The sequence below is a fragment of the Labeo rohita genome, unplaced genomic scaffold (assembly GCF_022985175.1).
Source record: "Labeo rohita strain BAU-BD-2019 unplaced genomic scaffold, IGBB_LRoh.1.0 scaffold_254, whole genome shotgun sequence".
Lineage (NCBI taxonomy): Eukaryota > Metazoa > Chordata > Actinopteri > Cypriniformes > Cyprinidae > Labeo > Labeo rohita.
Genome location: NW_026128814.1, coordinates 15372 through 30199, shown reverse-complemented (window position 1 = coordinate 30199; position 14828 = coordinate 15372). Strand labels below are relative to the sequence as shown.

The window sequence follows — 14828 nt, the reverse complement described above, 5'->3', positions numbered from 1 at the left end:
AAGTGTAAAAGTATTTTTTAGCACTTAAGCTTGTTTCAGTCTTGAATTATATATCCATTTCATGTTGCCCTTGTTCTCTGTCTGACAAACCCACAATCTTTCCCTGTCTAATAAAGAGGCGAACCTCTATAAATAAAAAAAGAAATAAGTGCGATTCCTCTTGCAACAGACACTCACAAAAACTCACCTGTTTCTCTTCATAATGACCAGATCAGCACCACGATCCCTGCAGTCATGTTTTAACAAAATTTGTGTCAGTAAAGAGCATGAATTATCAATTACAAAAATTATATGTATTATTCTACACAACATTTAAAATCAAACTTCAATCCACTTACTTTGTCATTAGATAATATTATAGGGCTTCAAAATGGTGTTCATTATTTTATATATATGTATATATTTTTACATAAATAAAATATACAAACAAGAACATATGCTGAAAAAGCAAATAGAAAAAAACAACTCAGTGTTAATACACTTAATATAAAAGCAGAAAGAATAAATGAATGTGCCTCAGCTTAACAATTTCAGTGTTCAAACTCTCAGGCAGGTATGCTCTATTGCTTTTTAGAGGGAAACAAGCTACAATTCAACATTATTTATTCTTCAGACACTTTAAATACAATCAGTATCAGTTGTATGCAAAGTGAAAAGTGTTTAAAAAACAGTGCTAAGTCTACACAGGAAGAGATTTCATTTGACACTAGCCTTAAAAAAAAAATGTTAAAAACATTGTTACAGTAAATAGTTGTCAAATTCTAGATCCCTGATGCTCTGCAGTTTCCTGATTGTACCAGTAAAAGATGAGTCTGCTAAACCTGCTCTCTGCGTCCTGCTGGACTGGAGGAAATTTCTCAATAGATCACTTAAAGCAGAAACACAAGAATGAAGTATGAAATGAAATAGAGTTTACTACAGTTCTCGAAAATTTTATTAAAAGAGAAAGCAATTCAACTCAAAACTTACAGACACTCAATTTCACAATAATATGGTCAATTATGGCAATCTAAGACAGTTCAGACTTGAGACTGACACTTCAGACTGATTGTCCCTTTAACACTTCAGACCAACAAATGCAATGCATGATAACAGCTAGAATAAGCTCATATTAATACAGAGCTGCTTCTGATGGAGCAAACATGAACACATCAGAGGCTTTATTATAGCCAAGAAAAAAATGATCATCTGAATATCATCTGGTGATTATTACACAATAATCACAATAAGAATGATTTCACAAGATAATATGTGACCCTGGACTACAAAACCTGTCTTAAGTCACTGGGGTATATTTGTAGCAATAGCCAAAAATACACTGTATGGATCAAAATTATAGATTTTTCTTTTATGCCAAAAATCATTAGGAAATTAGGTAAAGATCATGTTCCATGAAGATATTTTGTAAAATTCCTACTGTAAATATATGAAAACTTATTTTTTGATTAGTACTATGCATTTTTATGAACTTTATTTGGACAACTTTAAAGGTGATTTATTTAGATTTAGCCAAGAAATAGTTGTATCTCAGCCAAATATTGTTCTATCCTTTCAGGTGATGTATAAATCTCAATTTCGAAAAATTGACCGTTATGAGTTTTGTGGTCCAGGGTCACATATAATACAAGCAAAACCAAAACAAGACTGGATGAACCTTATTTCTCACAAATTCCTTTTCTCTTCTCTGAACATGGGAGATCATTCCAGTTGTCCAGGACGGAGGTAAAAGAAGAAGCCATAATTTCAATACAATCCTCATTTCCATGTTCATCATTCGGTTCACCTTCAAACCAAAACCTAAACGTGGATCAAATGTTAAATGATCAGAATCCTACCTTTTTAAATAACAGCCCGCAGTAACGCAACTCTGTTTGATAACCGCCAGCAGAAGAACAGCGAATGCCAGGAGTTGCGTACTTGAAAACAAAGACCACTAGACAGTGATCATGTGCTGATTCTGAACGCATCTCTCACTGAAAAAGGAGTATAATGTTACTTTAAAGGCTTGTGCACTCCACTGTTCATGAAATGGAGCTTTGTGCTCTTGTATCCTACTTCTCTCATTCTGCACAAATCCAAATATTCCATAACATTTCCGTATTTGTTATGTATCCAAATGCTAAACCAGGGGTGTAAAACTCCGATCCTGGAGGGCCGCAGCCCTGGAAAGTTTAGATGCAACCCTAATTAAACACACCTGATCCAACTAATTCTAAGTCCTTCAGGCTTAACTGAAAACTGCATAGTATGTTGGAGCAAGGTTGGAACAAAACTCTGCAGGGCTGCAGCCCTCCGGGAACTGAGTGCTGCATATGTACTGCATATTATATATATATATATATATATATATATATATATATATATAACATTATAATTTAATATAATATTTAGTATTTTCACATCTAGGTGGAAAAAATTGTAATTGGTACTACTGTCTGCGCAAAATAAATGAAAAGAAACCTAGCACAGTAGATTTGTTGTTGTTTTTTTCCTGTTGTACTGGAATTGTATCGAACCGTCACCCCTGAACCGAGGTATGTACCGAACCGTGACATCTGTGTACCGTTACACCCCTATTATCCACCCATGTCAAATTGCCCTCGATCTGTCTGTCAGAAAAAACGATCCACAATCTCTTACTGAATAATGAAGATATGAGTCTCTGTGCATGCTGGTCTTTAAAGGACACAGACTTCTAGTGTGAAACTCTCCTCCCAAACTACGACTCTATTTTGTACATGCAACCACATCAACAAAACTACAATCCAACAAGAAGAGTCTGTGACCACCCAAAAGACCAACCTAAACAGGCCAAACTGGATCTTTATTTTTGATGACAATTAACTGAATGAGGTTATTAATAATTTACATGAATGACCAAGTGGTAGGAAAAAGCCACAATGAAACAGAAGTGACAGATCTTTTCTTGCATATTAAGCACATCTTAGTGTAACGCATAACCGAAATGTTTGATCAACCCTCCATGCCAGATATACAGATGATGCCCCGGTTGCCAGATCGTGAACTAACATGAACTAACAATGAACAACCGTATTTTTATATACTAACATTAAAATGTTGTTCATGTTATTAGCCAGAAACTGCTTACTCCAGCTTACTTAAAATAAATTAAAAAAAAAAAAGAAATGAAGTGAAGTGTGGCCAAGTATGGTCACCCATACTCAGAATTTGTGCTCTGCATTTAACCCATCCAAGTGCACACACACACACACACACACACGCACACACACACACACACACACACACACAGGCAGGCAGACTGAGGCAGAGTGAGACACAGAGAGTCTGGTAGAGAGTGTATAAAACTTTTTGTAATGTTTTGCCCCGTTAATAATAATAATGTTGTGAAATTTAAATAAACATTTGGTAGAATCATGTATTGCTTGTTTAGTTTCAACCTAATAAAGTATAATTTATATTATATTTACTCTGTTTCACTTACTTTAGATTCTTTAAAAATATTCAAACAATGTTTTGTCCTGACAAATTATGTTTTTAAAATATAACTAAATGCACACACACACACACATACACACCATTCAAGCTCTTGTATAAAAGAAATGTATCTGTACTTTAAAGAGAATGGTAAAAAAAACTCCCTTATATTTTCCAGAGTGCTTAGAGGAAGATCTTTACACAATGATGTCCAAACATGGATGAGTGATTTACAAAAAACAGTTGTAAGTGATTTATGAGTGATTTACAAATAAATAAATAAATAAATAATAGTAATAGTTTAAGCTGAATCATAAACAAAAACGTGCAGTCCCATGTCTTGTCCGTTGTGAAAGTGCAGACCAGTCTGCTTCAGACCCTCACAGAGAGACAGGAGGGGTGAGGGAGGAGATACAGCACACACACACACACACACACACACACAATGACATAATTCAGAAAGGTCAACACTGCTGCACTGCTGGCCATGGGTGAAACTGCTGGCCATGGTTTTTCTAACTTTTTCCCAAAATCTTATATTCTACGTTTTATACTTTTTAATCTAGCTTGAAAATTTGAATAAAAGGTTACCAAATGTTAAATCTTACAAGACTTTATAAGATTGTATTATTTCTACAAAGGTTCACGCTACTTTTATCAGTCTAGTAATTATGTGGTCAATACGTTACGAAATGAGAATCATGCTACCAGATAAGTTTGACACAATGTCTTTACAAAAGGGATGTTTTTGGTTTGTTTGTTTGTTTTTTGTTTTTACATACAACTAAACCAGATAACAAATTATTCTTTCCTTGATGATTTTCCCGGAGGTGATTATCATTCGAGTGGAATTAATAGTAATAATTTTTTTCTGAGTTTCAGGCATGGTACAAACACGCAATGCAGGGGGCCAGATCTTAACTGAATAAAGAAAACACATTTTACATTCATTCAACATATTTTATTTATTATTTTTCATGAGTACAGTGGTTTCATGCATTCTTTCCGGTCTGTCTATGAAGCAGGCGCAAGACACAAGGCCTCCTTTTTTTTTAAATCGGAGCATCTGAGATCATTCCAAGTTTTCAGGTTGGAAGCAGAACAATGTGTGCAATACTGCATTTCAACACAGTCCTCATTTCCACCTGCATAATTTGACTAATATGGGAAAAAAAAAAAAAAAAACTGAATAAAATGTGACAGATTTTCAGTTATTCAGGACCCCAAATCTTTAGGTATCCCAAAGATTTCACTCATTAAGTAACCAACTTAGATTGTGCACTTAACCAGCAGCAGCTCACTCATTATTTTTTTTAGATGTATTCACAACATCAACGTATATTGATAGAAACAATGTTATCCCATGCCTATAGATAGATCGATAGATAAATGGTTTAGTTTTAGCTCTTACCCTTGTTTCAGCGGTGAATTATCCACCCATTTCAAACTGCCCTCATTTTCTATGTCAGACAAACCAATCCATACACTCTTCTTTATATATGAAAGAATGAACCTCTGTGTGAATAAAAACAGGAATAAGTTTGATTCCTCTCATCCAGTAACAGACACTCAGACAAACTTCTCTTCACTGTTGATAATGACCAGATCACCACCATGATCTCTGCAGTACTGCCTGCTGTCAGACCAGCTCCTTTCCTCATCAGACATATCTTCAGACTTATCTGGACCCCAAACACTGGCTAAGAGAAACACACTCTTTTTTTAATGCACACGCATAACTTCTTATCAACTTATGGGGTGTTACAGGTGAAGACTCAGAGCGATTTGATTTTCTTGGCAAAAGGAGGTTGCAAAAAGTATTGAATAAAATGGTATGATAATTGTGGCCAATATTTATTACAAAAAAAAAAAAAAAGTGACTCTGTGTTTTAAATGTGTTAAAATATTTTTAAACAAACTTATTTTTTTGTATATATATATATATATTATTTGCTCTTACTTACAGGATAGTACAGATTTTGTGTGTACAGATGAGCTGTTTTAAATAGTGTAAATCCTACACAGGAAGTGGTTTTATTAGTTCAGACTCAGAAGAATCTAGACTTTCATTCTCATTCTAAAACTCTCTATAAACTCATATTACGGTATAATTAAATACATACACACACACACACACACACATATATATATATATATATATATATATATATATATATATATATGCATATTCAACCTTAATTTGTCAGAGCAATATAGAGTTTTTCACATGATCATGTTAGCAGCTACGACATCCAAAAACAGGAACTTGCATGTGACCTTTAAAATGGACTCTAATACCCTAAAACAGACCTGACTGAGCCTTTGTACTGAAGACAATTGTCTGGAAATGGAATTATTATGGGAATTAATAATGTTTTTAATCTGCACCACTGTGGCGTTATGAGATAGAGAATATAATGATGATAGAAAACAGAGACTGTAAGATAAAGATTTCCTGTTCACAGCTATTAAACACAAATGGGTGACAAGAGGATATTCATATTTTCATTTTCTCAGTAAGTGTCACTGTTCTGCTATTTTAACTAAATTGTCATAACTAAAATCAGATCTTTCTTTATGGCCAAGAAACTCAAAATCAATCTATTAATGGAATTTCTAAACAATTATAGTCGTTGCATCTGGTCTCCAACTGAAGTAGTATATAACCAGGCTAATGTCAATAAAGTCTATCCCACTGATCTGTATAGAGTGTATCTTTATTTATGACTATTTTGGACTTTCCTAATGTTGGTCAGTTCATGAAAGATCAAGATATGGCAAGTTCAGCAAACGTCATACAATCATAAGATTATGTGACATAAATTTAAGTTATTCAGCTGAAGCTGTGTTTCATCAGCTGAGATCCACAGCTTTATATGATTTTGCATGTCCAAAATAGGATATTTAGATAAAACTGGATAAAATAGTATATACCCCCCCCCCATTTTGTTCAAACAGAAAGCAATTCAACTGAAAAACAGTTTTACAGACACTCAATATCAGAGTAATAGAGTGAATCAGGGCAATCTGGACACTTTAGACTTCTGTAGTTTACTATGATTGTCACCTCAACACTTCAGATCAACAAATGACACTCATGATAACAGTAGAATAAGATCATATTAATATAGAGCTGCTTGAGCAAAATATGAAAACATCAGAGGTTTGGTGTCTTAGATCACCCTAATTCATCCATGAGAAACAGTAGTTTATTATGGCAATAAGAAAATAATTAATTTATTATTATTACTAATTTCCTTATATATATATATATATATATATATATATATATATAAAACATGTCAACTGATAGTTTTTTTTTCTTTTTTTTTTTTTTTTTTTTTTTTTTGTAAAGTCAATGATTAAATCAGAAATTATGTGTTCAAAATAAGAATGCTTATATAAGATCACAGAAGCAAAACCACAACAAGATGTGATGAACCCTATTTTTCACAAACCCCTTTTCTCTTCCCTGAGCATGGGAAATCATTCCAGTTGTTCAGGACAGGATGTGAAGGGATCAGTTCAATACAGTCCTCATTTCCTGCTTGATCATTTGGCTCACCATTAAGCCAAAACCTGAATAACATATATCAGATTTTCTGTTAATCAACAACAAAAGTAAAAAGAACTGAACACAGTACAGCAGTACACTTACCCTCGATACAGTGGTGAATCATCCACCCAATACATGTAGCCCTCATACTCTCTGTCAGACAAACCAATCCACACTGTCTCACTGACTAATGAAGATATGGCCCTCTGTGTGAATAAAAACAGGAATAAGTGTGATTCCTCTCATTCAGTAACAGACACTCACAAAAACTCACCTGCTTCTCTTCACTCTTGATAATGACCAGATCACCACCACGATCTCTGCAGTACTGCCTGCTGTCAGACCAGCTCTTTGCCTCAGCAGACATGAAAAGGAAGCCAGTTGCTTTCAAAAAAACAAACATATAATTGTATTATTTATTGATTTATTTATTTTTCATAAAGTGCAACTACATACAAATCTATTTTTGCAAACCTTGTTCAGATAACTTTTTTAGCTCAGTTTCTAACTCCCGTTTCTTCTGACTCAGAGAGTTAAAACTGTTCTGTAACTGGTTCTTCTCAGCAGTGAGATCATTGACTCTGGTCTCCAGCTCCAGTTTCTTTTGACTTAAAGTATTGAAGTTGCTCTGTAACTGGCTTTTCTCAGCAGTTAGATTGTTGAGACTGGTCTCCAACCGGCTTTTCCCAGCAGTGAGATCATTGACTCTGGTCTCCAGCTCCTGTTTCTTTTGACTTAAAGTATTGAAGTTGCTCTGTAACTGGCTTTTCTCAGCAGTTAGATTGTTGAGACTGGTCTCCAACCGGCTTTTCCCAGCAGTGAGATCATTGACTCTGGTCTCCAGCTCCAGTTTCTTTTGTCTTAAAGTATTGAAGTTGCTCTGTAACTGGCTCTTCTCAGCAGTGAGATCATTGACTCTGGTCTCCAACCGGCTTTTTCCAGCAGTGAGATCATTGACTCTGGTCTCCAACCGGCTTTTCTCAGCAGTGAGATCATTGACTCTGGTCTCCAACCGGCTTTTCTCAGCAGTGAGATCATTGACTCTGGTCTCCAACCGGCTTTTTCCAGCAGTGAGATCATTGACTCTGGTCTCCAACCGGCTTTTCTCAGCAGTGAGATCATTGACTCTGGTCTCCAACTGGCTCTTCTCAGCAGTGAGATCATTGACTCTGGTCTCCAACCGGCTTTTCTCAGCAGTGAGATCATTGACTCTGGTCTCCAACCGGCTTTTCTCAGCAGTGAGATCATTGACTCTGGTCTCCAACTGGCTCTTCTCAGCAGTGAGATCATTGACTCTGGTCTCCAGCTCCAGTTTCTTTTGACTTAAAGTATTGAAGTTGCTCTGTAACTGGCTTTTCTCAGCAGTTAGATCGTTGAGACTGGTCTCCAACCGGCTTTTCCCAACAGTGAAGTCTTTAACAATATTCTCCAACTGCCTCTTCTCAGCAGTGAGATTTTTTACTTTAGTCTCCAGCTCCAGTTTTTTCTGACTTGAAGAGTCAAAACTTCTTTGTATCTGGCTTTTCTCTGTAGTGAGGTTATTTACTCTGGTCTCCAGCTCCAGTTTCTTCTGACTTAAAGACTTGAAGTTGCTCTGTATCTGGCTCTTCTCAGCAGTGAGATTATTGACTCTGCTCTCCAACTGGCTCTTCTCAGCAGTGAGATCATTGACTCTGGTCTCCAGCTCCAGTTTCTTCTGACTTAAAGACTTGAAGTTGCTCTGTATCTGGCTCTTCTCAGCAGTAAGATTATTGACTCTTCTCTCCAACTGGCTCTTCTCAGCAGTGAGATCTTTGACTCTGCTCTCCAGCTCCAGTTTCTTCTGACTTAAAGAGTTAAAGTTTATCTGTAACTGGCTTTTCTCAGCAGTGAGATCATCGAGAGTGGTCTCCAGCTCCAGTTTCTTCTGACTTAAAGACTTGAAGTTGCTCTGTGTCTGGCTCTTCTCAGCAGTGAGATTATTGACTATTCTCTCCAACTGGCTCTTCTCAGCAGTGAGATCATTGACTCTGGTCTCCAGCCGGCTTTTCCCAGCAGTGAGGTCTTTGACTCTGTTCTCCAGCTCCAGTTTGTTCTGACTTGAAGAGTCAAAGCTTATTTGTATCTGCTCTTTCTCTGTAGTCAGATCATTTACTCTGGTCTCCAGCTCCAGTTTCTTTTGACTTAAAGACTTGAAGTTGCTCTGTAACTGGCTCTTCTCAGCAGTGAGTTCTTTGACTCTGGTCTCCAACTGGCTTTGTTCAGCAATGCAATCTTTGATTCTGGTCTCAAGTTCCAGATCCCTCTGACTTAAAGAACTGAAGTTGCTCTGTAACTGTTTTTTCTGTGCAATGAGATCATTGATTCTGGTCTCCAGTTGCAGGTTCTTCTGACTCAAAGAGTTGAAGCTGTTCTGCAACTGATCTTTCTCTGTTTGAAATTTTGAACCAGACTGTAACATGTGTGTAGCCTGTACTTCTCTCTCTGCCGTAAGCTTGATATACAGTACTACAATGGCAGCCACCAGGAAAATGCATGTGAGGCCAAAGCACACAGTGCTCAACACAAGACACTTGTTTCCTACTGACAAACCTCCTGCAAAACAGGAAAACATCAAAATTCAAAAAAAGTTGTGATCAGTTTTCTTGTTGAAATAGGCTTTTAAGAAATATGTTCAGAATTACATATATGGACCTTAAAGTGCACTTGTAAAGATCGAAAACGTTTGAAGGAAACCATTCAAAATAAATTATTCTAACAAACACATGACTTCTGCATCACACCAAATGTCTTACTGTTTTGAGCTCTTGCTTCAGTCTGATTTGGATAAATATCTTCATCTCTGTCCAGTCCCATCTCATTGTACTTGCTGCAGGTCTCATGGTTATCATGTTTATTAACACTCACTAGTTCCATGATCACTTCTCTTCAGTTATGGAATTTGGGAGGATGAGTGCAAGGTTTAATATAGAGAACCTCCCCTAGAATTTACATACTGCTGACTGTCAAGAATGCAAACATTGATGAACTGTACTGTACATCTTCACAACAAAAAAGACTAATGTCAAACATGTTGGTTTCAAGGATTTTTCCCCCTGTTTATTTAGCCGAAACAGGGTCCAAACTCAACTGTAAAAAAAAAAAAAAAAAAAAAAAAAAATTACATCACTTTCTTTATGGTGAACATTTTAGTAAAATAATTATTGACTTAAGCTCAGATTTTTGTGAATTTAAACACCCTTTAATATAGTGCATCCTTTTGTTTTGTTTTAAAAACAGCAAAGAGATGCATTAAAAATGAACTTGTTACTGCATGTGCACTTATTCCATAAAGTCCATTCTGACCTTTCTATGTAAGTAATATTGCGCTTTGTGTCACTATGAGCTGATGAACTACAGACTGATGTGGTGTACTATACTCAAATGCACATTTCCCTTCAAAAATACGGATCCTGTTTTGCTTGCATGTATTTGATTTTAATTTTACATTCTGCTGAGCTGGAATTATTGGAAAATTGAAATTGTACAAGGTTCATCACACAACATAAGGTTACTCTAAAGTAAATATTATAATCAAATAAATACATAAGTAAATACATTAATTAATTAAAAACAAAGATGCAGTTTACTATGGTAATGATGGTTGTTAACCATCTGCCCTGTACAGTGAAAACTGGGATTCATCCTTGAAGAGAACATCTCTCCAAAGTGCCAGACGCCATCGAATGTGAGCATTTGCCCACTCGAGTCGGTTACAATGACGAACTGCAGTCAGGTGGAGACCCTGATGAGGACAGCAAGCATGCAGATGAGCTTCCCTGAGACGGTTTCCAACAGTTTGTTCAAAACTTTTTTGGTTATGCAAACCGATTATTGCAGCAGCTGTCCGGGTGGCTGGTCCCAGACAATCTTGGAGGTGATATGCCGGATTTGGAAGTCCTGGGCTGGTGTGGTTACACGTGGTCTGTGGTTGTGAGTCCGGTTGGATGTACTGTTTTTTTTTTTTTTTTCAAAAATGCTCGTAACTCATCTGGCCCGGTAGCCTTGTTGGTTGATGCACATCACGTGGGTCTACTTCCACCCAGGGGGTATCACTGGTATCAGGCATTGGTTGTAATATGCTGTAAGATTCATCTAAATAATTTTGTGCTTCAAATCTCAAATAAAAATCATTTAGCTCATTTGCTCTTTGTAAGTTGTCCAATGTTATAATATGTTTCCTAGCAGGGTTCATGTTAGTAACCGATTTCATTGTTTCCCAAAGTTTTTTTTTTGTGTTAGAAGTATAAAAACTGTGTTCCGTAGCTTGCTTGTGCTGTTCCTTTGCTTTTTTCAACTGATATTTTAATTTTTTCTGTGCCACTAATAGTCTTACCTTATCCCTGTTCCTAAAGGGCCAACTTTTTTAATATCAAAAAAGTTAATGTAATCACTAATTGTGTCAGTGGCCTCATCAAGCTCTAACTGGTGAAATATGGACCAATCTGTGCACAAAAAACAGCTCTTGAGTGTTTCCATAGAATCCTCTGTCCATATATTAATTGTTTTATACCCTGGCTTACATGTCTTTAAAACTGACCTATAAGAAGGAATCAGATGCACAACATTATGATCTGAGTTGGACAGAGGAGGCTTTGATTTAGCTACATATGCATTTTTGACATTGCCATGACATTTTCCAAAATTGTACTTTTACTGGTGTTGCAGCGCACATATTGTTCAAAGCCCGCTAACGTAGTTTCTAGCTTGCAATGATTAAAATCACCCAGAAAGAAAATACGGGCTCCAGGTGAGAGCTGAAGCTGCTCATGTATGCACTCAGCAAAGCACACAGCAGCTTTACGTGCATTGCCTCTAGGTGGAATATACACTGCACATATGAGGACACAACCAAACTCTCTTGGTAAATAGTGAGGTCTGAGTGACACAGAGCAGTTCGTTATCAGAGGTGCATACCTTGTATCTTACTGTATATCGTTTACACCATCTGTCACATATGTACATACAAAGTCCTCCTCCACTCTGTTTACTAGTTTTTTTTTTGTTTGTTTTTTTTTCCAGATCTGCGCGCACCGACATGTATCTATCAAGTTCGAGTAATGAATCTGGAATTCCCTCATGAAGCCAGCTGTCTGTAAGCACCATAAGATTAGATTCCTGATATTCAAAGCAGGTCTTTGTAATGGCACAGAGTTCATCCATCTTGGGCACCAGCGACCTCGCGTTGCTCAGGATCACTGAAGGCAGCGGTGGTTTACTAGCTTTACTAACTACTTTGCCGCAGAGATGCTCCCGAACGCCTCCCCATGTCCCTCTCTTGCGCCGCAGCCGGGTCCTGGTGTGTGGTGCACGTATAGCCGCTGGCAGGTAATCCGGTGCTGCATAGTGATGATTTCTGAGAGACAGCAATGCACTCCTGGAATATACCAGTCTTTGGTTTTGTTCCCGCTGTAAGCCTAAATCCAATGCAAAATATGGAATAAACATCACCCTAATGATCAGAGCCAAAAGCAGGAGGAGTAGACATGAGGCCATTATTTGACTCTCCAAACAGTGCCGACAGATAGCAGACGAACGACAAGTTCGTATTAGTCCGTACTAGTCACAAACACCTTTAAAATCCAGACGCAAACTCCAAAATTTTATACTAAAACAGTCACTTTAAACAAGAAACAAAACAACAACAGCAGCACAATGCCACCGGAAATAAGTATGCTTAATAATTCCATTAAACAAGGACACAGACGACAAGATGGGCCCTACTTCTCACAAATCCCTTTTTTCTTCTCAAAGCATGGGGCATCATTCCAGTTGTTCAGGACAGGATATGAAGGTTTAATTTCAATACAGTCCTCGTTTATACCAAAATAGTTATTCAGCTCACCTGTGGCCCAAAACCTGAATAAAATGTGTCAAAGTTTTCATCCATTTGGCAGCTGATGATTGTCATGAGCAATTCATTAATTACCAAAAACTGCTGTAGCACAATAATTTCAAGAATAAACTAAAATTCAAGAAATGTATACATTGACCTTATTTTTAAAACAAGAATAAAAAGCTTAAAAATTCCACAGTGGTTTTCTCTCAGTGTTTTATCTCTTACCCTTGATACAGTGGTGAATTATCCATCCATTTCATGTTGCCCTCCTGCTCTTTGTCAGACAAACCAATCCACACTCTCTCCTTGATCAATGAAGAAATGTGTGTAAATAAAAACAAAAATAAGTCTGATTCATCTTATTCATTAACAGACACTCACACAAACTCACTTGCTTCTCTTCACTGTTGATAATGACCAGATCAGCACCACGATCCTTGCAGTACTGCCTGCTGTCAGACCAGCTCTTCTCCTCATTAGACATGAAAAACCAACCTGATCCACACAGAACTATGAACTTTATAATACTGTGTACATACAGATTAAAAAAGAAAATAAACAGAAAGAAAAAGAAAAACAACAAAAACATATGTGACCCTGGACCACGTAACCAGTCTTAAGTAGCATGGGTATATTTGAAGCAACAGCCAACAATACATTGTATGAGTCAAAAGGATCGATTTTTCTTTTATGCCAAAAATCATTACAATATTAAGTAAAGATCATGTTCCATGAAGATATTTTGTAACTTTCCTACTGTAAATATATCAAAACTTCATTTTTGATTATTATTATGCATGGCTAAGAGCTTCATTTGGACTATTTTAAAGGTGATTTTCTCAGTATTTAGATTTTTTTTGCACCCTCAGATTCCAGATTTTCAAATTGTATTTTGGCCAATTATTGTCCTAACAAACCATACATCAATAGAAATCTTATTCATTCAGTTTTCAGATCATGTATAAATACAAATTTTATCTAAAAAGGTACCCTTATAACCTGGGTCACATATGTGCATTGACCTCCTTTAGATGCTTCTTTCTTCAGTTCCTCAAAGACCTAACTTTGCTTTCTAACTCCAGTTTCTTCTGAATCAAAGAGTTGAAGTTGATCTGTAACTGGCTTTTCTCAGCAGTGAGATCATTGACTCTGGTCTCAGGTTCCAGATTCTACTGATTTAAAGAGTTGAATCTGTTCTGTAACTGGCCTTTCACTATTTGATGTCTTGTACCGGACTGTAACATGTGAAGCTTGTATTTCTCTCTCTGCCCTGAGCCTGATAAGCAGTACAACAGTGGAAGCCACCAGGAAAATGCATGTGATGCCAAAGCACACAGTGCTCAACACAACACACTTATTTCCTACCAAAAAAAAAAAAAAAAAAAAAACAAAAAAAAAAAAAAAAACCTCCTGCCAAACAGGAAGACATCAAAATTTTAATAAAACTTGTAATAAATGTTCTTTTTGAAATAGATTGGCTTTTAAGAAATATGTTCAGTATTACATATATTGTATGGATCTCAAAGTGCACTTGTAAAAATTGAGAACATATGAAGAAAACAACTGTGCCTTTAAAAACAAAACAAACACATTGCTTCTGCATCACACTAAATGTCTTACTGTTTTGAGCTCTTGCTCCGGTCTGGCTGAGTTTTTGGTCCCAGTTAACATCTCTGTCCAGTCCCATCTCATTGTACTTGCTGCAGGTCTCTTGGTCGTTTTGTTTTTATGAACACTCACTAGTTCCATGATCACTTCTCTTTAGCTGTGGAATTTGGGAGCACAAGTGCAGGTATCAATATAGAGAACCTCCCCTAGAATTTACATACTGATGACTGTTAAGAATGCAAACTTTGATAAACTGTACGTCTTCAAACAGGTTGGTTTTAAGGAAAGTTTCCCCACTTTGATTTGCAGAAGCTTCCCTTTATTTTGCAGAAACTTAATTTAAGCCAGGGT

General features: G+C 36.6%; 1 protein-coding gene across 1 annotated transcript; it reads right to left on the bottom strand.

Moving 5' to 3' along the window:
• Window positions 1-6823: 6823 nt before the first annotated feature.
• Window positions 6824-9907, bottom strand: LOC127159828 (paramyosin). The gene is made up of 5 exons (XM_051102563.1): window positions 9787-9907; window positions 7487-9586; window positions 7287-7396; window positions 7115-7218; window positions 6824-7035 (listed from the first exon to the last, which is right to left on the bottom strand). The coding sequence occupies exons 1-5, from the start codon at window positions 9905-9907 to the stop codon at window positions 6900-6902; spliced, it is 2571 nt and encodes an 856-aa protein (XP_050958520.1). The 3' UTR covers window positions 6824-6899.
• Between the last annotated feature and the right edge of the window lie 4921 nt (window positions 9908-14828).